The sequence below is a fragment of the Mandrillus leucophaeus genome, unplaced genomic scaffold (genome assembly GCF_000951045.1).
Source record: "Mandrillus leucophaeus isolate KB7577 unplaced genomic scaffold, Mleu.le_1.0 Scaffold91, whole genome shotgun sequence".
In the NCBI taxonomy this organism is placed as follows: domain Eukaryota; kingdom Metazoa; phylum Chordata; class Mammalia; order Primates; family Cercopithecidae; genus Mandrillus; species Mandrillus leucophaeus.
Window position 1 is genome coordinate 271,590 of NW_012109919.1, and position 26,392 is coordinate 297,981.

Below are 26,392 nucleotides of genomic sequence, written 5' to 3' on the forward strand. Positions count from 1 at the left end.
AAAAAAAAAAAAAACTAGAATAATATTTCTACTTTTCTCTAAAATAATTGTATCTCTAACATCTGAAACATTTCAAAAATTTTCTGGGTCTCTGAACAAGCTGTTTGTCCCTGGGTGAGTTATTTGACCTCCTCAAGCCATAGTTCCTTAAACTGAAGAGGGAGGTAGTAACATCTCTTGTAGAGTTCATGTATTAAGTAATAAAATTTATGTAAGAAAACAATAATAGTTTCTGGTATTTACTAAAAGCTCAGTGAAATCAGCTAGTACTATGTGGACCTCTGAAAAGGTGATGATCATGTCTATCTCAAATTTGAGCCAAACTCAGATGTATATATCTGTTAGTTACGTACAGATTTCCCATGTGCTAAAATGCTATTAAGGACTTTCCATGAGTAAATATTATTACACCTTTGGGAGTCATTAAATAAAAACTTATGCTAACACGCTAACACACACACACACACACACACACACAGAAGAGAAGAAAAATTAGCAGGGTATGGTGGTGCATGTCTGTAATCCCAGCTACTAGGGAGGCTGAGGCAGGAGAATTGCCTGAGCCACAGAGACGGAAGCTGCAGTGAGCCGAGATCGTGCCACTGTACTCCAGCCTTGGCAACAGAGTGAGATCCTGTCTCAAACAAACAAAAGAATTTCTGAGCTCCAGATAATTAGTGTGGTTTTTTTCTTCCTTACCCCCACCTTCCTCTTGTTTCCTCCAAAACGTTTACCAAGTGATCCACTCAGTTTTAATTCATATGTATGATCTAATTTTGCTGTGGGGACTGGTATTTCAGTTAACCTCATGAGGTTATTTCCTGCATTCTGCTTTCATTATCTTGAAGGGGTATGTATTAAATCCTTTCCACACCCCATAGAGTAATTTCCTGCATCCTGTTAAGCTTCAGAAAGCAGTACAGTTTAAAAAACAACCACTTCACCAGGCCATCCTGTGGAGTAGAGATCATCTATGAGTCGGAGGGAGGTAATTGCTAAGCCAGACATTTGAAAGATTAAAAATATTTAATAAACAATTTTATTCAAAAATAGGAAGGTTAAATAGAAACTTCATTTTGCGTAACAGTATGAGAATGTCAGATTAATAATTTTTTTAAATATACAATGGCATGAATATATGTGTTCTGATTCTGGTATTATTTAGAAGAGTCTTCTTTACTTGATTTATACTCAAATCTGAAAGAGAAATTAGAGTTTCCTCTCAAAGACATAAAATGATGTAAATATATAATTCAGAGCCACAGCTCATCAAGAAGCACAAATACCATTTTCCCACGTGCAGTCTACGGTGCTTTAGACAGATATGACACGATGGTAACTCATGAGAACCAAATTTCAAGAGTAAGAGGGGACCTAAAAGCACAGTATTTCTTGGTGTAAAGTCAGGAGTCAGTAGCAGATAATGAGTAAGGGATGATGTAAGTGTTTGGTAACTTGCCAGGCTGAAGCTAAGAGAACCTCCTATGCATGACTTGTTATTTTGTACAGTGTAGTGATATATACCCTAATATATACCTTCTTACCTCCAGCTCAATTTTTATCACAAAAATGAAGACATTTTTCAGATAGACTTCCAAGGTAAACACTTTCAGTATATAACTCATTTTGTCACAGTTTACGAATCTAGGAACTACAGTATCTACTCTAAATGAATAAATCCAATTTAATGTTGTTAAAATGTGTTTCCAGACTTCAAGGTAATTTACTATCCTAACACAAATGTGAAAAAAATGCTCTTGAGCAAACTGCATACCTATGCCTTCAGAAACTTAACAGAACTTGATCTCAATTACAGTCCTATAGCTATAAGATAGGTCAGTCAATTCCATCAGTCTGGCTCATATTCCAAAATATAAATCACATCAGCTGAAACAATGCACTCAAGTAGATGGCAAGTACTCTGTGTCCTTAGATACTACTCTTCTAGGGTTAAACTGCAGACAATGATGTCATTAATACTTCATTATGAATTCATTTCAGAAGTCCAAACTGATATGCAAACGTCAAAGGATTCTGAAAAACTCATCCAAAGCAAAGTTCAATCATATTTGGCAAAATTGTCATAAAATTTGACATTCAGCTGATTATTCAATAAACAAAAACACATTTTAACAGTTATAAAATTATGTCATTTGTGCAAAGAACTGCTTGAGGTTTCTGAAAGTAGAAAAGATCACAGGGCTGCTTCGAAGGTAGTGAGTTATCTCAACTTATCAAACTCCTTGTTCTACTCTTTACCTCCTTCTCACTACTGCACTTGACTAGTCTAAAATAAAATAAAATAAATAAATAAATAAGATCACAAGTTTTAAAATAATTGAATGCATATGTACCTGATTCAATGAAATTTCCTGTAAAATGGACAACATGGATCCTGTCCAATAAAAATTTATAACAAAAACAGGCAATGCTCATGGGGTCTGCTTTTCTTTCTGAATACTGTATTCCCCATCTCGATCCCACATGGGCAGCCGCCAAAAGGCAACGTATCTTCTTCTCTTTCAGAAACTTCAGCATCTTCATGAAGCATGAATGCTGAAGCACATACAACGTCAACTATCACCTCCATGTGAATGACTGAAAACTGGGTTTCTGCTTTGTCCTTCCTAATTTCCAGTTCATATTCAATAATCTGGTGGCCACTTTCACCCAGACATGCTGCTGTCATCTCAACTCAGCTTGTTCTAAAGACTTCTACTACTGCTGGCTTCCACCATCCCATCCCCACCTTCAGAGCAATCAAGCTTTCTTTATATCTTTCGCCTCTTCCATCTCTTCTTTTTAATTGCCAATGCGCCTGCTACAATGCAAACCCTTATTTTACCTTCATTAAACCCCAAATAACTCCAAGAGCATCCTGAGCCTTTCTATGTCTAGTACCATGTATGTTTTTTCTCTTTCTCAACATGTTTTTAAAAAGTGAAGTTGTTGGATATCTGAGACTTTATTTTATGCTTGATATTTAAAAGTATGCCCAAAGTAAAAAGTCCCCAAAGTCATTTGAACTACAGCATAAACCGAGTATTAAATATAAACTCCCAGTAGAGAAATATACCTAGTAAATCATAATCAAATAAGCAAATTACCTCTATGAAAGATGTATACAAATTACAATATGTACAAAACTGCCAAGTTTTATTTGCACAGATGACAAATGGAAAACAAGTTATAAGTAAAAATAAAGAAATGTTCTAATTTACTACAATAAAGATGTTATGATTGTAGAGGTAACTGTATTAATACAGCATCACAGAAACTAGAGTGAAAAACCCTCACAGTCCCACCATCTTAACGTTAAGTATTATAATCTCTTTGGATTTTTCCCCTTTTGTTTTCCATACTCATATTTTTTGCTCATTTTAAATCATAACTAAAAAGAAATTCAGTTGAAATTTCATTTACTTCATTTTCATATTGTTGAATATGTTGATTTCTTCCTATTATTCATTACTACAAATAAAGTTGCAATGAAGCTTTGCTTATTCTAACTTACCTCTTCAGGAAAGATTCCCAAAAATGGGATTAGTGGGCTTGGTGGTATAAACATTTTTATGACAACTAAAACATCTTGCCAAAACCTTTCCAGAAAGATTGTTACTAATTTACAATGCCACAAAAGCATGCATGAGATCAATTTCACCACGCCTTCATTAGCACTGAACATCACAATAAAAAGTGCTAACAGTTGGGAATTAGTAAGTAGCAGTAGTATTTTATTGTTTTGTCATTTTAATTTGAATTTCATGATTACGACCAATGATGAACAACCTTTTCAGTTTTAAAAATACTAGTTAGGTTTCTTTTTTGAATTGTGTATTTTGGTACAATTAAATGCCCATTACTAAACATTCCCCTATCTGTTGCTTGGATTTTATCTTACTTTTTTCCTCTGGAGAATGAGGAACATGTATTATCTCATATAAGAAGTCTGGGGGAAGAGTGGTCCCAGACTCAGCTGCTTCAGCAGCTCAACACTGAGGGCCACCAGCTTTTCACTTTATCAACCTTGGCATTTTGACCTGTCATCTTAAACTGACTTGTCTCATGATCTCAAGACAGGTGCTGAGTTCCAGCTGCCACACGCAGACAACAATGTCCAAAGACTCAAAGGCTACCTATACTTTGTGTGTGAGTGTGAGTGTCTATAAATTTTCTCTCTGGATTTTGGAATAGTATAAATACCACAAAATGTACATTATTTTCTCTTATAATTTAAAAAGTACCTTTATATTTGTTGTTACAGTTCCTTTATCATTATATCTAGTGTACTTTTTATTTTCAAAACTGTTTTCTTGCTAATGTAACACATAAACAGAAAATGTACAAAACAAAAATGTACAGGTTAAGGATTTATCACAAAATGAAGATCTATGTAACCACCATTCAGATTAAGAATACTGCCAGAACCCCAGAAGTTTCCATAATTGGGCCCCTAAAATATTCCCATAGTCCCACCTACCCAAAGTAACCACTATTGTGAATTTTACACTAATTTCTTGGTTTTTCTTTATGGCTTTGCCATCTGTCTACACAAGCATCCCAAACACTGTAGTTTTTTTAGCCTGCTTTTCAAACTTTATATAGATAGAATCCTGAGTATGTATCTATCTTCTTTAATTCATGTTTGGTGCCATTCATCCATGTTGAGAATTGCTGTGGTTTCATTTTCATTGCAGTATAATATTCTTCCATATGAATGTACTCTCTTATATTTATCCATTCTACTGTTGATAGAGATCTGTACTATTTCTAGATATTGACTTTAACATAATGTTGTGCACATTCTTTTACGTATCTCTTGGTACTCGTGCACAAATGCATTTCTGTACAGTACATAAGGAGGAGTGAAAATGCTGGGTCACAGAATATACATAACTGCAGCTTAGGCAGATAATGCCAAATGATTGCAGCAACTTGTACTCCCATTACCAGTGTATGAGTTTGTGCTTTTTCATAGCTTTGTCAATACTTGGTATACAATCTATTTCATTTTAGCAATTCTGGTGGGTGTGCAGTGTTCTCTCTTTGTGGTTTAATTATGCATTTCCATGACTACTGAGACTGAGCATTTCTTCACATTTATCAGATGCTTCTTTTGTGAAGTGCATGTGTTCTCACGCACATTTTCAAAGTCGAGTTTTCTTTTTCTTATTCATTTGTAGGTATTCTTAAAAAAAAAAAAACCCTATTGATTGTATATATACTATATATATTTTCCCATTCTGTCTTGCCTTTTTACTCTCTTTATAGTGTTTTTGATGCACAAAGTTTCCAATTTTAACACAAGCAAATCAATCTTTCCATTAGGCTTTCTTTGGTTTCTTATTCAAGAAGTCTTTCCCTTTCCTGAGTTTGTTCAGTGCTTTAAAAGTCTCAAGGATGCCTCTTCTTTCAACAGTACATGGGCCTGAAGTATTTCAGCTTTAGGGAAGCAGGCAGAAGATGCAACAAAAATTAAAATATGAACAAGGCAAATGGAAGACTAGTCTATAAACAAATTATGCTTTTGAAAATGACAATATTGGTAAAAATGATATGGTTTAAAGGTAACGCAAAACTATCTGGAACTGACCTATCACAAGTTTCTAAACTGGAGCTGATACAGCAAGTTATTACACATATACAGATAAAACATTTAAAACGAGTAGAACTTGCAACTCATGCTTATAATACAGAATAAACATTCTTTTCCAGTATACAACACAAACAAAAATTGAGCATATGCTGGCCAATTAAAAAGTATCAGCAAATTTCCGAGAATTTAATCATATAGAGGGGTAAGCTATCTGGTAACAAAACAATCTGGTTAGAAAGTAATATCTAAAAGATAACTAGAAAATCCCCATGTATCTGAAATTAAGAAATCTAATTCTAAATAACTTACAGGTTAGGTTAAAAAGATAAAATGGAAATTAGAAAATATTTTGAATAGAATATTACTGAAAACATTCAATTTTATTAGTCTTTTAAATAATCAGTATTTGTTTTGTTAATTCAATTTATGTTTTTCTATATCAGTATCAATATTTGTATTTTTATGACAACTGAAACATCTTGCCAAAACCTTTCCAGAAAGACAGTTACTAATTTACAATACCACAAAAGCACGTATGAGATCATCTGTTTCACCATGCCTGAAATAGAAAATTTTCTATTTTCTATTTCAATCCTTGTATCTTTATAATTTGGTTCTACCTACTTTAGGTTTAATTTGCTGTCCTTTTCTGACTTTCTGAAAAGCAGGTTTAGTTCACCATCTCCCAGTCTTTTGTTCATAAAGGTTTAAATTTCTCATAAAGCACAGCATTATCTGTATTCCACATGAGTTTTATAGGCCTTCCCAATTTGTGGCTTTTTTGTTGGTGTTAGTTTTGAAAAATTCTCAGTGATGATCTCTTCAAATACTGCTTCTGCCCAATTTTCTCTGACTTTGCTTCCTGGGACTTCAATTTAATGTATGTTAATCCTGTTTGTTGCATGCTCTGGGTCTTCTTTTTAATTTTCCATTCCTCTGTGTCTCCAAAATTCTGGATACTTTTCTTCTATCTTATCTTTTAGTTTCTTAATTCTTGTATCTGCTTTGTCCAATCTGTTATTAAGCTCATCTGTTAAGTTCTTAACATTACAGGTTTTTTTGGTTCTAAAATTTCCGTTTTTTTAATACATTTCAGTTCTCTGCTAAAATTCTCAAATTTTTTTTTAATACCCTTGAACACAGTAAACACTGTTATTTTAAAGTCAAAGGCTGTGCCTAATAACTCCAAATTCTGGAGTTCCCAGGAGGCCGATTCCATTGTTTATTTCTGCAAGTTTTCATTTGCTTTATTTATGTGTGTGCCTAGTTCAGCTTATGTGCCAAGTTAGAAATAATAAGGTCTGAGATGGTGTTTTCTTCTTTTATTTATTTACTTTTGAGACAGAGTTTTGCTCTTGTTGCCCAGGCTGGAGTGCAGTGGCATGATCTCGGCTCACTGTAACCTCCACCTCCTGGGCTCAAGCGGTTCTCCTGCCTCAGCCTCCTGAGTAGCTGGGATTACAGGCGCTTGCCACCACGCCCGGCTAATTTTTGTATTTTTAGTAGAGATGGGGTTCTGCCATGTGGGCCAGGCTTATTTTATTCTTCCAGAGAATATTTGCTTTTGCAGGCATCCTGGAACCCCTAAATCTAATTTCTAATCACTATAATCTAATTTTAAGAAACCTTTGGGAGGCTGAGGCAGGCAGATCATCAGTTCAAGAGATCGAGACCATCCTGGCTAACACGGTGAAACTCCGTCTCTATTAAAAATGCAAAAAAATTAGCCCGGCGTGTTGGTGGGCACCTGTCGTCCCAGCTACTCGGGAGGCTGAGGCAGGAGAATGGCGTGAATCCAGGAGGCGGAGCTTGCAGTGAGCAGAGATCATGCCACTGCACTCCAGCCTGGGGGACAGAGCGAGACTCCGTAAAAAAAAAAAAAAAAAGAAACTGTATGATGCATATATAAGATGTTGCTACTAAGAAGAACTGTTTATCTCTGGTTTACTTCAGCCTTTTGGGGTGTCAACCCAATGTGAGAGAAGCATACTAGACTCTTACAATTCTTGGTGGACTCTGAACTTATTATTTTGTTGGGGGAATCAAAAACATATGCGAAAAGGGACACAAAAAGAGTATGTAGGCATACAAACAACTGAAACAAGAGCTGAAAAAACCCATAAATATTTGGAAATACACATACAAGAGTAGCAGCCCTTGTGTTTAATTGGTACGACCTTTATGTATTTTCCCACATTTAACTGTTTTCTGTTAAGTAAGACTCCACAATAGGTCTTATCTGTTTAATTCCATTGAAACATTTAATACTGTGACAGATATAATTAGGCATTTATTCCTACTTTAAGTCATTATTTTGTAACTTGTCTTCATATCTTTATTGATGTTTCTGTTTATTTCTTCCTCATCATTTTTATTAAGTCATTCAATCATGTCCATAGTTTTGTTTTGGTTTTTTTTTTTTTGAGAAGGAGTCTCACTCTATCACCCAGGCTGGAGTGGAGTGGCGTGATCTCAGCTCACTGTAACCTCTGCCTCCTGGATTCAAGCAATTCACCTGCCTCAGCCTCCCAAGTAGCTGGGACTACAGGCGCGCACTGCCATGCCGGGCTAATTTTTTTTGTATTTTAGTAGAGACAGGGTTTCACAGCATTGCCCAGGCTGGTCACAAACTCTTGAGCTCAGACAATCCACCCGCCTCGTCCTCCCAAAGTGCTGGGATTAGAGGTGTGAGCCACCACACCCAGCCAAGACAAATCTCTTAATCATCTTTCTATCTGTAGAAGTAGACAGACCCACCATTTCTTTTCATTCTAATCTCTCTGAAAACATTTCATGCTATTGTAAGACAGAGCAGGTAACAGTCTAACTTTGGTAAGGAGAAAAGATGGAGAAAGTTTCTCCTTAAGATTTTTAAGGAATAAAACAGGGGTGTTTTAAAAAAATGTTAAGTATTAGTGAAAGTACCCTTCAGAAGGAAATTTCCCAGAAAGCTTTATTTCAGGAACAACATTCCTTTAATCTCAGATAGGCTAGATACCTACAAAACGAAATAGTAGGAATTCACTCACCCACTGGGCTGCTTCCGGCTCCATTTGGCACTGAGAGGTCTGTAGTGCTCAACATCCCACCTAACAACGTTATGGAGAGAAGACAGAGGGCAGAGAATGAATATGAATTAGGTCTCTTTATCTGACTGAATGTGAACCGAACAGAGGTAACTCTCACTCTAATTCTAAAACGACACAAAAATAAAAACTAGCTCAGTCTGAAGTTGGCATTAATAAGTAATCTGATGTAGTTGCATGTCTCATATATATGAGTTTACCTTTCAAGTTTGATGTTGCCTTCAATACCAAATAGTGGTATTGCATCAATACCAAAATAGTACACACTGATAAAAATGGGGGCAGTATGTAGGGAGTACGATTAAATCACTAAATTAAATCTAGGACTTAAGGGAGAGGAGACACTGCATTATGTAAACTAATACAATAGATGCAATGTAAATTCTGCTGAATTAATGAAGTAATTCAGGCAGGAGGAGATGTAAAAGATACTCTAACTCCAATCAGGTAAGTCTATCACCCATATTTCTAACATGAATGGCTCACACTCTACTTTAAATCCTTGCTTGTGATATCTAACTAAATTTTCTGCCTGTCAAAGTATGGCTTTCCCATGAGAAGGAAAGCGTATAAATGGCAGGTTCTCAGTACTGTTCTACTTTGCATGACACAACGCTACACTCACAATTGATTTTCAAAAAAATACTTTAAAATGAGGCCAATTATGCAGCAGTGACTCTTGCTCATCAAAACAATACAATTAAGAATAGCAAAATAAGAAACTGCTTATGTTAGCAAAGACTTTTTTCACCCTCTTTATTAAAGAAGCAGCATAATAGGTATCACTACATACCTGCATTGCCAGTACTCGGTGGTCTCTGAGGAGCTCCAGGAGACACATTTCTATGTAACGTGGTTTGAGGTGGAGACAGCATGCTTGAGTCCGTTAACGTTGAGCTGGCTGCCAAAGATGGGGACACCAATGAACTCCCTGGGTTAGTGTAGGACAAAGCATTGGGGCTGGTCACTGGAACTGTGACAGACATTGAAAAGTTCTGAGGTGGCAAACCAGGCTGTAAATAAAGAAAAAGAAGGAAAAAACTGTTGGTTTCATATTTATCTACAAAGTAACTTTTGAACTTTAATGTGGCAAGGTAACTCAAGTTACTAAAAGTAGAGGATAGGGATAGGTTCTTAACCAATTTACAGATTAAAGCTATTTTCTTTAGAATTATGTTTGAACATGAATATGCCTGACATAAGCCTTTTCAATTTCAATTTTATATATTAATATATACTGTCTATATTCTGTATTTCAAATATTCATAAAGACAAATTTAAGAGGTTAAATCTGATAATCAAGTAGTGTTGTCAAATTTAGACATTACGAAATGTATCACTGTCACCAAGTAAGCATAATTGGCACTTCGATGTAAACCTTAATAACATTACATTTCTATTGAGAGATACCAAATATAATGGAAGGAGAAAAGTGTATACACACATTATTAACTTAATATGTCAAATCTGAAAAATCATAAATATGTCCCATTCTGATTAACTAAATTTCTAAAGGGCAAAACTAAGAGGTAAAAAAAGTAATTACATACAGAACAATGCAATTTGAGTTAAATGAAAATGCAAAGAAATCTAATCTAAACAACAAAATTAACTACTAACCAAGCCAGTAATAAAAGTAATGAAGTTTTTGGTATCTTCTTTAAATTGTATAAAGATTAAATTACAAATATTGTAAATGCTAACCTTCCCTCCCTCCAAATTATTCCATGCCCCCTTTTTTATATTTTCCTCTCGCATTTCCTCCATAGACCATTTACAATATGCTTATTAACCATGATAAACAGATGTTGCTTTTTAGAATTTAAAGTGGGAGAAAATAAAACAACTTTACTGTGCTCTCATTTTAAAAGAGTAACATACAAAAATAAGGTAACACTGCTAATTTAAAGTTGGAAGAATATATTTTATTGTACTTTATTCAATAGTTTATTTTATGTAGAAAAATTATAATACATCAACAAATACAAAAACAGTGGGTATATGGCAATTTTTTCCAAAAGTAAAACACTTTTATTTGTGCAATATCTTTGCAGCTTTAACATTAACTGCAAGGTCAACAACATCCCTTCATTTGCTACTGTATTGTTTTTAAGAATAATAATGGTATTTGCCCAAAAGTAACTCCTTAAAGCCATTTTTCTGTGTGAGCTGGCTTCTTATACAGGTTGAGCATCCCTAATCTGAAAATCCAAAATCCAAAACTTTTTAAGCACCAACATGATGCCATAGAGAATTCCACACCTGACGTGTGGAAATGCAGGCATACAATACACTGTTTATTCAGTGTCTCCAAGGGGAAAAGGACCTTCCAGTCTCCCATCAGCTTCAATATATCTTTTCTGCGCCCACTCAGATTTCCTCACGCAAACATATCCATAAAGGGTAATAAAATGGCACATGTGTAGGCCACACACGCTAACAGCAGGTTCCCCATGATGTTCCACATGGGGCCAAGACCTATGACATGGGTAGCTGAGACAGCAACATCTTTGCTTTCTGATGGTTCCATGTACACAAACTTTGTTTCATGTACAAAATTATGAAAAATATTACATAAAACTTCCTTCAGTCCATGAGTATAAGGTATATATGAAACATTAATAAATTTAATGTTTAGACTTGGGTCCCATCCCCAAGATATTATACATATGCAAATATTCCAAATTTTGAAAAAAATCCCAAATCTGAAACACTTCTAGTCCCAAGTATTTCCGATAAGGGACACTCAACCTGTAGTACAGGACTACTCTGAAGATATGATCCATCGTGCATACTTTAGGGCACAGTTTTGAGAGAATTAACTCTGATAAAATAAATATCAGCATTGAAACTAATTTGTTCAAGGGAGGCTGACCTATATACACAGAATTAGGAAATTAGATCCAAAATAACTGTTTTAAGTAGCTCTTGCCAATGGAGCTTCCAGTGAGAATTCTTTGAAGAACTATCAAGTCTAGGAGCATGAGCTCAAAGAAAAACACTCTTTCACTATGGTTAGATGAATGAGTATACAGAAACTGTAAAGTCACTATTTGCTCTGCAATCAGTTTAAGAACATTGTTGCCTTAAATTAAAATTAAGCCAAGCGGCTCTTCCTTAGTATCTACAGCATAAAAAAAGAACAAAATTTGGTGGTATTGTTGCTAAGTGATTTGGGGACATTAACAAACTGCAAAGCAGTAAGCTTAGCTCTACTATTACAGCAACTATACAAAATAATTGAAAATAATTTAGGGAAAGAAACAAGTTTTGCAACAATCCTAACTACCATACACTTTGCTTTCTCAAGATCTATTTAAGAACATAAATGTTTTTAAGTCATGGGAGTAGAGGGAAAGTTATACATACTCTATAATATAAATCATAGAATTTTAATGCTGGAAGATACCTTAAAAATCATGAGAGCCAACTCACTTTATAGATGACGAAAGAATTCAAGATGTTTAGGTGCCCTATCCAAAGGTACTGGGGTAAGAGGTAGCAAAGTCTGGATCGGCATGTTTTCTCTTCACTTCTACATTTAAGATACTGAACATGTATAAGATTTCAATAATTTTTAAAGTTTTATTAAAAATACTAATAAAATGCCTTTCTTCCCTTCTACTTATTGTTGTCATCACCCACTATAAAAATAAGCAACAAGATGTTTGGTCAATCTCTTCATGCACAAGATAAAAGCACAAACCATACTTTAGTACTCACTGCGATTTTATGATTCCGCATCATATTATCAAATTCCTCATTAATTTTTTTATATTTTTCTTCTGTATGTGGAGTTAGCACATATGAAGTATCAGGGTCTGGGCTGTCGCACCCTCTGTGTTCCTTCTTGTTCAGAGCCTAAATAATGAAGTTAACAAAAAGGATCAACAAATAAAAAGTAGAGGTAAAGTAAAAGTACTTACAGGGCCTCGTTTGAAAATAAAATCACTATCTTCATTTAGTTTGCTGAATCTGTCCTCCGAGAGTGGACTGTGCTCAAAGTAATCGTCAGCATCAGGGCTCTCACAACCATTAAGGCCTTTCTTTCTTAAAGTCTGAAATACAATTGGAAAATTCACACACAAATAATGCTAACTTGCCATGAGTTTTTCTGTAAAATTTATTAAGAGAGCACAGACGGAATGAACTGAATTATACAAGAGCCACTGAAACGGTTTCTAAATTATCACAAATGTACTTACTTCTTCAAATAAGATAAACATTATATATAAGTAAAATTAATCCTCCCGTTGTACGTTAAGAGAAAAAGAATATTTACTTGTTTGGATTCTTCCTTTCAAAACTTCTTAAAATACTAAATTACTCACTGCTCTGACAGTTAAAACTCAAATCTGATTAAAGCCTGATCAATTTATCAATTTAAAATTCTATGATCAATTTATCCAATATAACCAATGCATGAAAGAACTAAAATAGAAATCCATAAAAATGATACTTTGAGAAGTTATCGCATCTTTATAAACTGAACATTTCAGCAACTTCACGTACTCTTCCTTTCTGCCTATCAGAGTTTACTTTACTCAACAGAAAGAATCAGCACAATATCCCAACAATTTCATTCCTATTATTCACTTTCCTGTATAACTTTGAAATATAAAAGTTCAAACTTGATAATTACTTATGTCTGCAATGACTCTTTCCTATGTAGAATGTACAAATTATTAGTGACTTTACATACTTTTAAAATTTGCACTCAAAAGTTATTCAGAGTGTATTTCATGGTTTGATTTAATCCACTGATTTGACTTTCTGGAGAATTTTCTCTTCTTTGTTTTTTCTGAGACGCAGTCTCGCTCTGTCACTCAGGCTGGAGTGCAGTAGCACAATCTCGGCTTACTGCAAGCTCCGCCTCCCAGGTTCACGCCATTCTCCTGCCTCAGTCTCCCAAGTAGCTGGGATTATAGGCGCCCACCACCATGCCCAGCTAATTTTTTTTGTAGTTTTAGTAGAGACGGGGTTTTACCATGTTAGCCAGGATGGTCTTGATCTCCTGACCTTATGATCTGCCCACCTCGGCCTCCCAAAGTGCAGGTATTACAGGCGTAAGCCACCATGCCCGGCCCTTTCTGGAGAATTTTCTTGAGTGCCATTAAAATATCTCCTGGATTATACTGACTTTTTTTTTTTTAAACTTACTTTGGGGTAAGTATAATGCAAAAAACAGTTGGTTTTCTGATTTTTAACTTAAAGTCATCATGAAATAACTTGTCCGGTACTTAAAAAAATAAATTAAAAACCAAGAGCTTGAAGATATACAGAATATTCCTTTACTTTCAGAATGTCTAATTTCTTTCCTTCTTCTTTTTTTAAAAATCCTGGTGGGTCTTAAAGTAGAGTTACAGGGTTCAACACTGAAATGGCTGAGACTTCTTAATTTTCTGGCCAACTGCAGAGAAGGATTAGGAAGTTAAAATTTCCAAGTAAGCCTATCTAACAGAGCTCTATTAGGAAACAAAGCTTGATCACTGAACTAGCCCCAGAGAAGTTCATCAATAAATGATTAAATTAGATCTAAAGATATTTTTAATTATTTCATAGCAGATCTTAGTATCCTTTAAAATATGATTAGCAATAATTATGGATGTTTATTTTACTCCCTTTTTCTTGAATGAAGTGGAATATAAACAGTACATTAAGATTCAAGAATTTTTTTCTTAGTTTCTCCAAAGTCAAATTATTTTTAAAATTCACTTTATTCCATTTGATTTTTAAAAATTTTCCATGAACAATCATAAGCAATCATTAGTATAGATATGTTAGCTTATTAAATTACTTAGCATGTGCATATAGCAAACACGACATCTATTTCTCCAACATTTTCTCCATGGCACTAGGCTCTATGAGCCTAAGTAATCACATGGACTTTTATGTATGCTTGGCCATAAAAGGTCCTGTTGTTGGGAGCACTAAAGGATAAAGGCATTTATCCCCCCTCCAACCATGGTAGCAAGTTTACTTGCCAAATCTTTCCAAGTAGCTATGGGCAGTGAAAACGTAGACACTCAGAACACTGGAACACATTGAACTCTTAAAACCTTCACAGCACTAGAAACAGAACAAATATAGTAGGTGCCTACACACAGATCTTATCACAAAGTTGTTGATTTATTCTAGTCCTCAATCTCTGATATTTCCCCTCAACTTTCATCTATTTTAAGACTAGTTAATTCAGTCTTGCTCTTCTTAGTAAGCAGTAATGCTTATCACTGAAATTTTCACAAATGGCAATCACCAAGTATATATCTCTTTGATCATATTTTAATTGCCAGAGAAAAAAGAAGACAGCTTTTGTTCAATAACTACAGAAATTTTTATTCTACAAGAGTAAAGAGTAGGGTTAACCCTACTTGTATTTATGAGGAAGGAAAGTGCTCTGGTATCTCCAGCTCTGCAAGTCTTCACTTCAGATGGGGTTTCTGTCACCATGAGAGAATTTAAGAGGCTCTATCAGCTTTGCAGATAATAAGCTAATGTATCTCTGTTTAATAGGCAACTTGTGTCTTCTTATCACTAAAACATGAAGAGTTGTTTTGAGGACCCAACTACCATAAAAAGACTTTTTCTGTCTTCACATTACCAAATAGCACAACAGTAGAAGTTTCTCCTGTGCCACTGTGCCACTGGTATTAACAAGTGGAATGCCATAATCTATTAAGAAGGCCAGGCAAGGTACATATGAACAAGGCCAGCTTCAGTCTTCTCACGCACAACTTAGTCACAATACAGACACTTGCTCAACGAGGAAAACACAGTGTGAAAGGTTACCACTATGAGAGATCTGCTTATTCCTCATAAAGAAAAAGTAGAAAAATGCATCAGGAGTGCCAGTACTGTGTACTCTCTATAGCTATTACTAGTCATTATCATAATCCATTCTAAAGTAAATAGAACTTCAAAGATACTTTATTTCTTGTAAATAATGTGAGTTTTTCTATGCCATTCTGACAAACTTAAGGAGAAAACTGAACTGTGCCAAAATAATTTCAAATTTCAATGGTGTGTACCCATTTAAGTTGACTTATCCCAATTGCTTTTCTTAAAGAAATGTATTCTAAAACATACATTACAGGCTGCTATAAAGATCAATTTAATGAGTAATTATTAATCAATTTAAGCCGATTGGATGCACCCTGTTCTGTACATGTTCCAAACTAATTCAAAGTTCCCAACTGGCAAGATTACTTAAATAAAATCCTAACATTAACACACTTATTTTTTTCATCAGTTCACTTCTATAGAAGACAGTATTTTTGGAGGGTCAGTTAAGCACTTATTAGAAACAATCATTTTTATATTTATGTCCATTTTTCCATTTATGTCACAACAAAGTTAAATTCCATTATGATTTTAACAGTTTTTTTGTGACTTGGGCCAATTCAGGTACTTTCTGCATATTGTCATTTATGGTAGAAAATGCAAGATTTAAGTAATAAACTTAGCTAACATTTACCTTTCAACATTAGTTATGTAAGCATAGTGAAATATTTTTAAATGAACCCCAAAAAACTAAATATCTTTAAAAACTATGTATTGTTTAGCGCACATTCCAAGTTATCTGATTCTATGGGGTTTGTGCCTTGGTTTTTGAGCTATTTACAACTCTATGAACAGAAGATAATTTGTAGAAAACTGAGAGTAAAGCAAATAATTTGTGTTCATAGATGTGCAAATAAATTTCATCTGGTGGAAGTTCAACTGACTTCTTCCCTCCACTGTGGAAGAGCCAGTTTTTTTATTTATGAAGCAAATTCATTTGGCCTTCTTGGTGGGCTTATATATTTGTCTGATCTTTGAATTTACCAAGGCAACATTTTTTTCAGGCTCCCTCACTAATAAATGACTTAAAATCTTTGACTCATGTTCACTTTATATCTGTCTGACAGTCATAATCACCTTTATAAAAAACTATGTTACGGCCGGGCGCGGTGGCTCATGCCTGTAATCCCAGCACTTTGGGAGGCCGAGGCGGGCGGATCACAGCGTCAGGAGATCAAGACCATCTTGGCTAACATGGTGAAACCCTGTCTCTACTAAAAATACAAAAACAAAGCTAGCTTAGCTGGGCATGGTGGTGGGCGCCTGTAGTCCCAGCTACTCAGGAGGCTGAGGCAGGAGAATGGTGTGAACCCAGGAAGCAGGGCTTGCTGTGAGCCAAGATAGTGCCACTGCACTCCAACCTGGGTGACAGAGGGAGACTCCGTCTCAAAAAATAAAAAATAAAAAAAACCCCACAAAAACCAAAAAACGAAATTATGTTACCACTTACCACCCAACTCACTGATTTCAGACCTAAATTCAGGAAAAGAGATTCCTAGTAACCCTCAATAGAACTTATTATTGGAGCAAGTATTGGTTTTTAAAAGGAAGAAGTAGTATGCTGTTCTTTAAAATTTTTTTAAAAATATTTGATTAATCTGTATTAATTTGTTATAATATCAAGTATCAAGGAAATATGACAAGATAGGGCCTGTGGCTTTTCAATATTCATCTTCAAAATCTTCTTGTGATAATTCATAAATTCTTATTTATATTACAGCATTAAGAATGTTAACTGTCTAAAACAGCAAACCCCACAACCTTCCTTTCCCTCGGAAGCTACTAAGACCTAAAATGAAATTCAAGTTGGTGGAGGAAGAGAGGAGGGCATACTGCCTAAAAATATTTCTAGGAAAAAGGAATCCCTACATGATATCCACACTATTTCTGTGTTGCAAATGCCCAAATTGAACTTAAAAGACAAGGTTTTGCTTCGTTGTCTAGTATTAATTAAACCAGTCTTACCTAAAGGAAGAGGAACTTTAAAAGACTTCTTTTGTTTTTGTTTTTTTATTTGCTGATCTTTTTTTTATTAGTATTACACTTTAAGTTCTGGGGTACATGTGCAGAACGTGCAGGATTGTTATATAGGTATACATGTGCCATGGTGGTTTGCTGCATCCATCAACCCGTCATCTGCATTAGGTATTTCTCCTAATGCTATCCCTAGACTAGCCCCCCACCCCCTGACAAGCCCCAGTGTGTGATGTTCCGCTCCCACGTGTTGTCATTGTTCAACTCCCACTTATGAGTGAGAACATGCAGTGTTTGGTTTTCTGTTTTTGTGTTAGTTTGCTGGGAATGATGGTTTCCAGTGTCATTCACGTCCTTGCAAAGGACATGAACTCATTTTTTTTATGGCTGCATAGTATTCCATAGTGTATATGTGCCACGTTTTCTTTATCCAGTCTATCACTGATGGGCATTTGGGTTGGTTCCAAGTCTTTGCTATTGTGAACAGTGCCACAATAAACATATGTGTGCCTATGTCTTTATAGCAGAATGATTTATAATCCTTTGGGTATATACCCAGTAATGGGATTGCTGGGTCAAATGGTATTTCTAGTTCTAGATCCTTGAGGAATCACCACACTGTCTTCCACCATGGTTGAACTAATTTACACTCCCACCAACAGTATAAAAGTGTTCCTATTTCTCCACATCCTCTCCAGCATCTGTTGTTTCCTGACTTTTTAATGATCGCCATTCTAACTGGCATGAGATGGTATCTCATTGTGGTTTTGATTTGCATTTCTCTGATGACCAGTGATGATGAGCTTTTTTTCATATGTCTGTTGGCTGCATAAATGTCTTCTTTTGAGAAGTGTCTGTTCATATCCTTTGCCCACTTTTTAATGGGGTTGTTTGTTTTTCTTTAGTAAATTCAAGTCCTTTGTAGATTCTGGATATTAGCCCTTTGTCAGATGGACAGATCACAAAAATTTTCTCCCATTCTGTAGGTTGCCTGTTCACTCTGATAGTTTCTTTTGCTGTGCAGAAGCTCTTTAGTTTAATCAGATTCTACTTGTCTATTTTGGCTTTTGTTGCCATTGCTTTTGGTGTTTTAGTCATGAAATCTTTGCCCATGCCTACGTCCTGAATAGTACTGCCTAGATTTTCTTCTACAGTTTTTATGGCTTTAGGTCTTATGTTTAAGTCTTTAATCCATCTTGAGTTAATTTTTGTATAAGGGTGTAAGGAAGGGATCCAGTTTCAGCTTTCTGCATATGGCTAGCTAGTTTTCCCAACACCATTTATTAAATAGGGAATCCTTTCTCCATTGCTTGTTTTTCTATCTACTGCTGACCAAACACTCCAAGTAGTAGGAAGGCTCTTGAGTTTAAAATTTCCATACCAATTTAAGGAAAAACAGTGAAGGCCTGAAATTTAGTGAGTGCCCTGGTTAGAACCTCCATTTAGGTTAGTTATATCCACGTCTGTTTCTTTGATGAGGCTATTTTACAACACTACAGAGATGGACATTAGTTAACTTACAGAAAACTTGTAGTAGCTACAAATAATTCTCGTTTGCAGAAATTGTTTCCTATGAAATACCACTGATTGTCACCCTGTGGATACTGACCACTTTTGTTTCTATTTATAAATTTGCTCCTGCATTCTTTAACTATACATGTATTATATTTTGAGTTCTCCTCTGTTTATGATCTTATTGTTCCCTCATTCACTAATGAATCAAATAAAATCTCTAATATGTTCATTTGATAATTTTACGACAGGAATGTTTATGCCTTTGTTCAAATCTAATCTGCAACTTGGAAGACTTATAATCCCAACTACCTGCTGCACACTTTCATTTGGATATTTTACTAACATTTCTATTTCAACTTAGCCAAGATAGAATTCATTATCTTTTATTAAACAGGTCTGTCCTTTGGACTTATCAACCTAGTCGACCTTATTCCCTTTATTCTCTCTCTACATTCACATGGAATACCAAATTTTGTATATTATTTCCCTTTCTACTGTCCCCATACTCACTCAAGCCTGCACTATCTTATGTCTAGACTCTTCTTTTTTCCACTTTTCTCTCTCTCTCCATTCTATCTGTTCCATAAACTGTTACCAATACAGTTCCCCTCAATACCATTCTGAATTTCTCACCTGTTTTAAATCAATTTATTTTTACATGAAGATTATCAGTTGTGCCTGCAAGGAGAGTTATCTTGCAAACCACCCTTGGTGGCAGAGATGAGAGACCATGGAGCCCTTAATATGGAGTTCCTGGTGTCAGGCCTTCAGGAAGCCAGATACTCCTGCCTCCTGCCTTTGAGTGCTATCTGTCTAAATCCTTTCAATAAATTCTTCCTTTAATTGGAGCCACTTTAAGTGGGTTTCTATCCCTTATAATCAAAGAAGCACAAGGAAGAAAACTGTCAGTGATCCTTTAGGTAACACACTATCAGTCTCTTTATCCAAGTCACATATTTCTCAAAATAAGTCTGGCTAGTACCTCCACAACCTAGAATTCATAAAGAGTCTCAAACCTAGAAGTGATGATTAATTACTACTGTTGGTCAAAGATAACTGATTGAAATAATGGTATCTACCCAACAAAAATCTTTAAGTCATATGTCCTGTCATTCTACTTATAGAGTACTAGCAACCTTCTCTTTCAAATTCAAGGAAACATGTACAGAATTCTGGGTATATGCTACCACTTGGCTGACCCTGTACATTTGCCTCTCATTTTCTGGTTTATGTACTAAGCCTCTTGGTGAAACAAGAGATGGAAAGGATTAAGGGAAGAGTTGAAAAGAGAAAGAAAAAAGATATTTGAGAAGACAAAACAATACTGTTTAGACCTTTTTCTAAGTATGTTGTTTTCTTTTACATAATAAACTTAAAAAATTTATTTCAAAATGAATTACTAATTAGGCAGGGCAACTCATTTAAAATGGGTTTCTTTTAGCTTATGCTCTTTCATGTTAAACACTCAGCAAGAAATTATATATTTAAAATTTCAGCCACATTTTCCATGGAAATGTTATATATATAAAATAGTTAAATACAAACTTTTATATATAAAATACAAAAAGTTTTATATATATAAAAACTTCCATGGAAAATAAGCGTGTCTAAAATTTTAAATATATATATGTGATTCTATTTGTTTGGAATGGAATTTGACAATTAAAAGTTGAGTATATGTTAAAAGTTTTTTCAGTTCCTGGTAGGCAGGAGTTAAAAGTGCAGTCCATTTTGGGGGGTGTGTGTGTGTGTATCTATACAAACATATATAATGTGTGCATATATATATATGTGCACATATGCACATTACTATGATCTTTGGCATCTGTTTACAGAGTAAATAAATCAGGATTATCTTCCCAAATATGTTTAAATAAATATTTAAAGCATATGGGCTCTTAAATAAGAACTTATAAATATCCCAAGGGACTGGCATTTTTTGGAATCTTGACATATGCCACTAAATTTTGGATAGAAGAGCCTATACTACTGGAGTATTTGCTGGAGCCCATGCTTGCACTTGTAACTCCTGCCTACCAAGAACTGAAAAAAAAATTAACATATGCTCAACTTTATAATTGCCAAATTCCATTCCAAACTAATAGAATCATAGCACTTACAAGTGAAACTATGGAATTGAAAGTACTCAAAAAGTATAAATGCATGGTTTTTAAATGAATGAGGAGCTAACTGATTTAAGTCGATTAAATAAACCCACAAAACATTTGACTACCCACCTTAAACCTCATTGCTGTGACACAGCTGAGCAGTAAATGCTCCATAAATACTGGCTGAGTAGTCAGTAAATCTAGCACAAGTATAAGCAAGTGCTTGTAAAATAAAGAAATCATGGCTTGGGCCGGGCGTGGTGGCTCATGCCTGTAATCCTAGCACTTTGGGAAGCCGAGACGGGAAGATCACTTTAGGTCGGGAGTTTGAAACCAGCGTGACCAATATGGTGAAATCCTGTCTCTACTCAAAATACAAAAAAGTTAGCCGGGCATTTAGTGGCAGACACCTGTAATCCCAGGTACTCAGGAGGATAAGGCAGGAGAATCGCTTGAACCCCAGGAGGTGGAGGTTGCAGTGAGCCGAGATCGTGCCACTGCACTCCAGTCTGGGTGACAGAGCAAGACTCTGTCTCAAGAAAAAAAAAAGGAAAAAAGAAATCATGTCTCAAGTTTCAAGAAATTTTTTAAATTTCAAGAATATTTTAAAAATGAGAAAAGTTCTCTTTCCTCATTGTAAATAATTATTTCCAATTTTGAAACATATACTACCTATTCTTTCTAGCTACTCTGACAACACAAAAAAACAATTTTTAAAAATTGTGAAATAGGAAAGGTATGTACAAGTTTATAGAAAATTCAGCAAATAATTATAAAGTGACCATCAGTCATTTCAATCAGGTCAAAAAAATAGACCAAGGCCAGAACTCTATTTCCCTTCATCACATAACCCTCTCCTCCCACCTTTACAGGTAATACCATCCTAACTTTGTGATGACAATTATCTGGATTTTCTTTATAGGTTTACCACATATATACACATCCCTAAAAATATAATTTAGCTATGCCTATTTGTGAATGGTATGTAAATGGTACCACACACATATAAATGGAACCACACACAGTATACTATTCAGTCTTGCCTCTTTCATTAACACTGTTTATGAGATTCCTCCATAGAGTTACACAGAGTTATAGCTGGTTCATTTTCACTAAATATTGTATTACATGGCTTGGAAAAAAAAAAAAAAAAAGACTTGTATCCATTCTACAGCAGACAGACATTGGAGAGGCTTCAATCTTTTGAATCTATAAAAATGCTGCTGTGGACATTTCTGTAGACAGTCTACTGCATAATGTGCACACATTTCTCTTGAGTATGTATTCTTAGGAACAGAAGTATTAGTTCATAAAATATGTGGATCTTCGGCTATACTAGATGATGCCAAACTTTTAAAGTAATTGTATTAATGTGCATTCCTACCTGTGGGATTTAATTTGCAATACCAACCACTAATGAAGTCAAGCACATTTCGTATCTATTGGCCATGTGGATGTTCTCTTTTGCGAGGCACCTATTCATTCAAGCACTTTGCTAAGTTTTCTACTGCCTTTTGATAATTGTTTTATAGTAGTTCCTTTATTTATTTTTATAGTAATTATTTTATAAGTAGTCAATGTAAGCCCTTGGCTAATTTTATACATTGTAAAAATATTTTCCCATTATGTGGCATTAAAAGAAAAACAAAAAACGCTCATCTTTGGATGAAGAGTTCTTAAACAGAGTCAAATTTATCAGTTTTTTTCCTTTCCAGTTATCCATATGATAGTGATTTTTATGTCTTATATAAGAAATCCTTTCCAAAATCATGAGGATATTCTCCTATATCATCCTCTAAATAGCTTTATAATTTTGCCTTAGGTCTATAAGCATCCTGGAGGTAATTTTGTATAAAATCTGACGTAAGTCCAATTTCATGAGTTTTCCATATGGATATCCAATTGTCCCTACACCACTGCTTAAGGAGTTTGTTCTGCCACCTCTATCATATATTAAGTATCAATATATGCGTGGTTCTGTTTCTGAGCTATTATTCCACTGGTATGTTTGGCATTTGGTATTTGTGCCACTGCCACTGTATGTTCATTCTTATAGCTTTAAAATTAGTCTCAATATATTGTAGTGCAAACCCTCTCACCTTGTTCTTCCTCAGTGTCTTCTCCTGTTCTATTTTCTCTGTGAACTTCAGAATCAGTTGTTGAAATTCTCTCAAAAAGAATTTCTTGGGAGTCTGATTGATATTTCATCAACTCTACAGAGATTATCTTAAGTGGCAAAGATACATATAATTTGAGACTTCTGATCCATGAATATGGTATAACTCTATATTCCTAGGATACATTCAACTTAGTCATAATATATTATCTCTTCTACATATTACTGGATTTAATCTCTGTGTAAGTAATGCTAGATGCTTTGATAAATCCATAAATCTCAGTGGCTTAACACAATGAAAGTTCATCTCATTCATACAAAGCCCAAGAAAGATGTTTCTTATTCTCAGTGAGCCGTGTGTGAGAGTCCCTGTGTCAGAGCCCAAAGACATTTATCTTATGGTTCCACATATAGGACCACAGGGTTCCCATTCTTAGCACATGGTATGCCCAACAGGGAAGAAAGAGTATGAAGATTATGTAGGAAGTATCTTACTGGTCATGCCTGGAAGCAGCCTGCTTCATTTTCACTCACATCTCCTTGGCCAGAGGTCAGTCACATGGCCACTCCTAACCACAGGGAAGGCTAATACAGAGCCTAGTTTTATGCCCAAACAGTAGAGAAAATGGGTCATTCTGAAAATAAAAATGTCTCCCAGGCGGAGGTCGGGGAGAGCTGAGATCACGCCATTGCACTCCAGCCTGGGCAACGAGCAAAACTCTGTCTTCAAAAAAAAAAAAAAAAAAAAAAGGTCTCCTATAAAAAGATATGAACACAAAGTAGTAGACTAATATTTTGCTAAAGACTTTCACATTTATGTTCAGTGAGACTGGCTTCTGATTATTATCTTTGCAACTCTCCTAGTTGGTCTTGCTATCAAGATTAGGCTAACTTTAGATAATGAGGAAAGGAAAGCTCTTGGTTTTTACTATTCTTTGGAAGGGTTTGTGAAATACTGGAATTATTTCCTTCTTAAAAATTTGCTAGTATTTGCTTATGAAGCCATCTGGACTTGTACTTTTGTGGAAAACTTGACAAGATTATTCAATTTTTCTATTTTTTCTTCATTACATTTGTTAAATTATATTTTTCTTGAAATCTGTCCAATGAATCAAAGTTTTGAGGCATAGGATTCTGAGATTATATATGCTCAAAAAGGTATGTTAAAATCACCACTGAACAGAAAACTAAATGGTACTTTTGTGATCCTCTAGTTCATCTCCTACCCTTATAGAGAAGAATATTAAAGTTAAAAGCGATCCAGAGATCCAAGTACTCTTCCCCCACCTCACCTCAACATACAGCTGTTAAGTGACAGAACTGGGACTAGAATCTAAGTCTAGTGCTCTTTCCAATATGCTATGCTCATTTGTTAAATGGACGGCATCCATCAGTCAGCAAATCAAAGGGAGAACAGATAAGAGAGCTGTAATCAGGAACAACTTCAACCCCCGAGAAGAGATAATGTTCACTGTGTATGTGGTGGCTGTAGGCACTGTCTTCATATTCCTCTCCAGTTCCTCCATGATCTTATTATCCCTATCTTCCTCAGTGAGAAGTGTGTGGTGTTCAGGCCATGGCTTCTCTGAATTCTAAGATCTTACCCAGTTCTAAGATACTCCTAGGTCTGATGGTAAAAATCCCAACAAATGGTAGTAAGATTCCCTACCTGCCCCACCCCCTAATTCCAACAGTTTTGAGGGACTGTCTCCCAGGAGCTGGATACTGAGTAGCCAGGTAGCCTCAGCTTGTCACCAGAAATAATGTAAGGCTGTTTAGATCTCCACACATAAATGAATACTAAGACAGAGCTGATTCTCAGTGCACCGCAAAGACAAGAAAGTCTATCTTCAAAAGTCCTGGAGCTTGGCTCTTCACTATCCCTTTTTGTTTACTGAATAAATATCTTAATTTGCCTGTTTCTTTCATTCAACAAAATTTATTGAAAGCACCCTACTAGATGCTGACATTTACTGATAAACTAGATGCAGATCATTAGAGGTCATCTGGTCATTCCATGAAGACTGCTTTCTTACCATGGCAGCCTGACTTGGTCTTGGTCCTTTCTTCCAAAGCAGTAGATGGTCTGATTGTAACACTGACATACAGGTGTTATGCCTTCCCTCTTGAAATTTTCTCTGGGTACAGAACTCTAGGTTGCACTCTACTCCCTTCCTAAACAGCAAACTTAGGATATCATTTCATTGACTCCAGATTTCATTTGTTACTTGGAAATAGCACTCCTTTGAGGATAGTCTCTTAACGTCTTTCTTGTCTTTGTTTTCTGCACAGTTTCACTATATATATATGTTTTACATTTACTCTACACGGGATTTGAATTTCTTAAATCTAAGGATGGTGGGCTTTCATCAATCCTAGAAAACTGTGTCATTATCTCATCAAATATTGCCTCTACCCGATTCTCTGTTTCCTTCTCCTAGAATACCAATTAAGCATAGGCTAGAACTTCTAAACATGATCTTCCTTTTCTTTAAACCTTTCTTGATATTTTCTACCTTTTAATATTTGCATTGAATTCTAGATAATTTCTTCTATCTTCGGTTCACAAATTATCTGTGCGGTTATGGAAAATCTACTTCTACCACGTCTACTGCATTTAGTTTTGGTTATTATATTTTTTCACATCTTGAAGTATTTCATTCAACTTTGCTATGTCAATCCCTTTATAACTTCCTGTTTCCTACAGATATTTTCAAGCTTATTTCTTAAAACATAGAAAGTGAAACTGTTCTATAATCTACATACAACAATGTCATCTGAAATACATAAGAGTTATTTTCTGCTGTATCCTGCTGTGTTTTCCTTACTGTGCCTTGTTTTCTTGTATGCTTTGTATGATGCCCAATAGTTGTGAAAGGTTGTTTGAAAGAGATTTCTGATGCACAGAATAAGGTGACTTTCTTCAAAAAGGATATAAATTTGCTTCCCCCAGCTGACAGGGCACTAGTTTTCTTGAATGTCTTGTATAACATGACTTGGGACTACAGTTCCACACAATGCTGGTAACTTGGTTTACAATCTGTCAGATATGTTCTTTTATTCTTTTCTTATTCTCTTCTTTCCCCTATCTGCTCAGTACTAAATATCTCTCCTTGCAATCCTTTGGGAGTAGGAGAAGGCAGTGGATTTTCCTCCT

At 35.3% G+C, this 26,392-nt stretch overlaps 1 protein-coding gene across 4 annotated transcripts in view; it reads right to left on the reverse strand.

Moving 5' to 3' along the window:
* The window catches only part of MEF2A (myocyte enhancer factor 2A), a 125,492-nt gene that overhangs the window by 36,149 nt on the left and 62,951 nt on the right, over positions 1 to 26,392 (reverse strand). For all 4 annotated transcript variants that reach the window (XM_011969805.1, XM_011969804.1, XM_011969801.1 and 1 more), the window contains 3 exons: positions 12,609 to 12,740; positions 9,476 to 9,695; positions 8,626 to 8,685 (listed from right to left, as the gene is read on the reverse strand). In XM_011969805.1, coding sequence (XP_011825195.1) covers positions 8,626 to 8,685; positions 9,476 to 9,695; positions 12,609 to 12,740 — 412 coding nt within the window. The remainder of the gene's footprint in view (positions 1 to 8,625; positions 8,686 to 9,475; positions 9,696 to 12,608; positions 12,741 to 26,392) is intronic.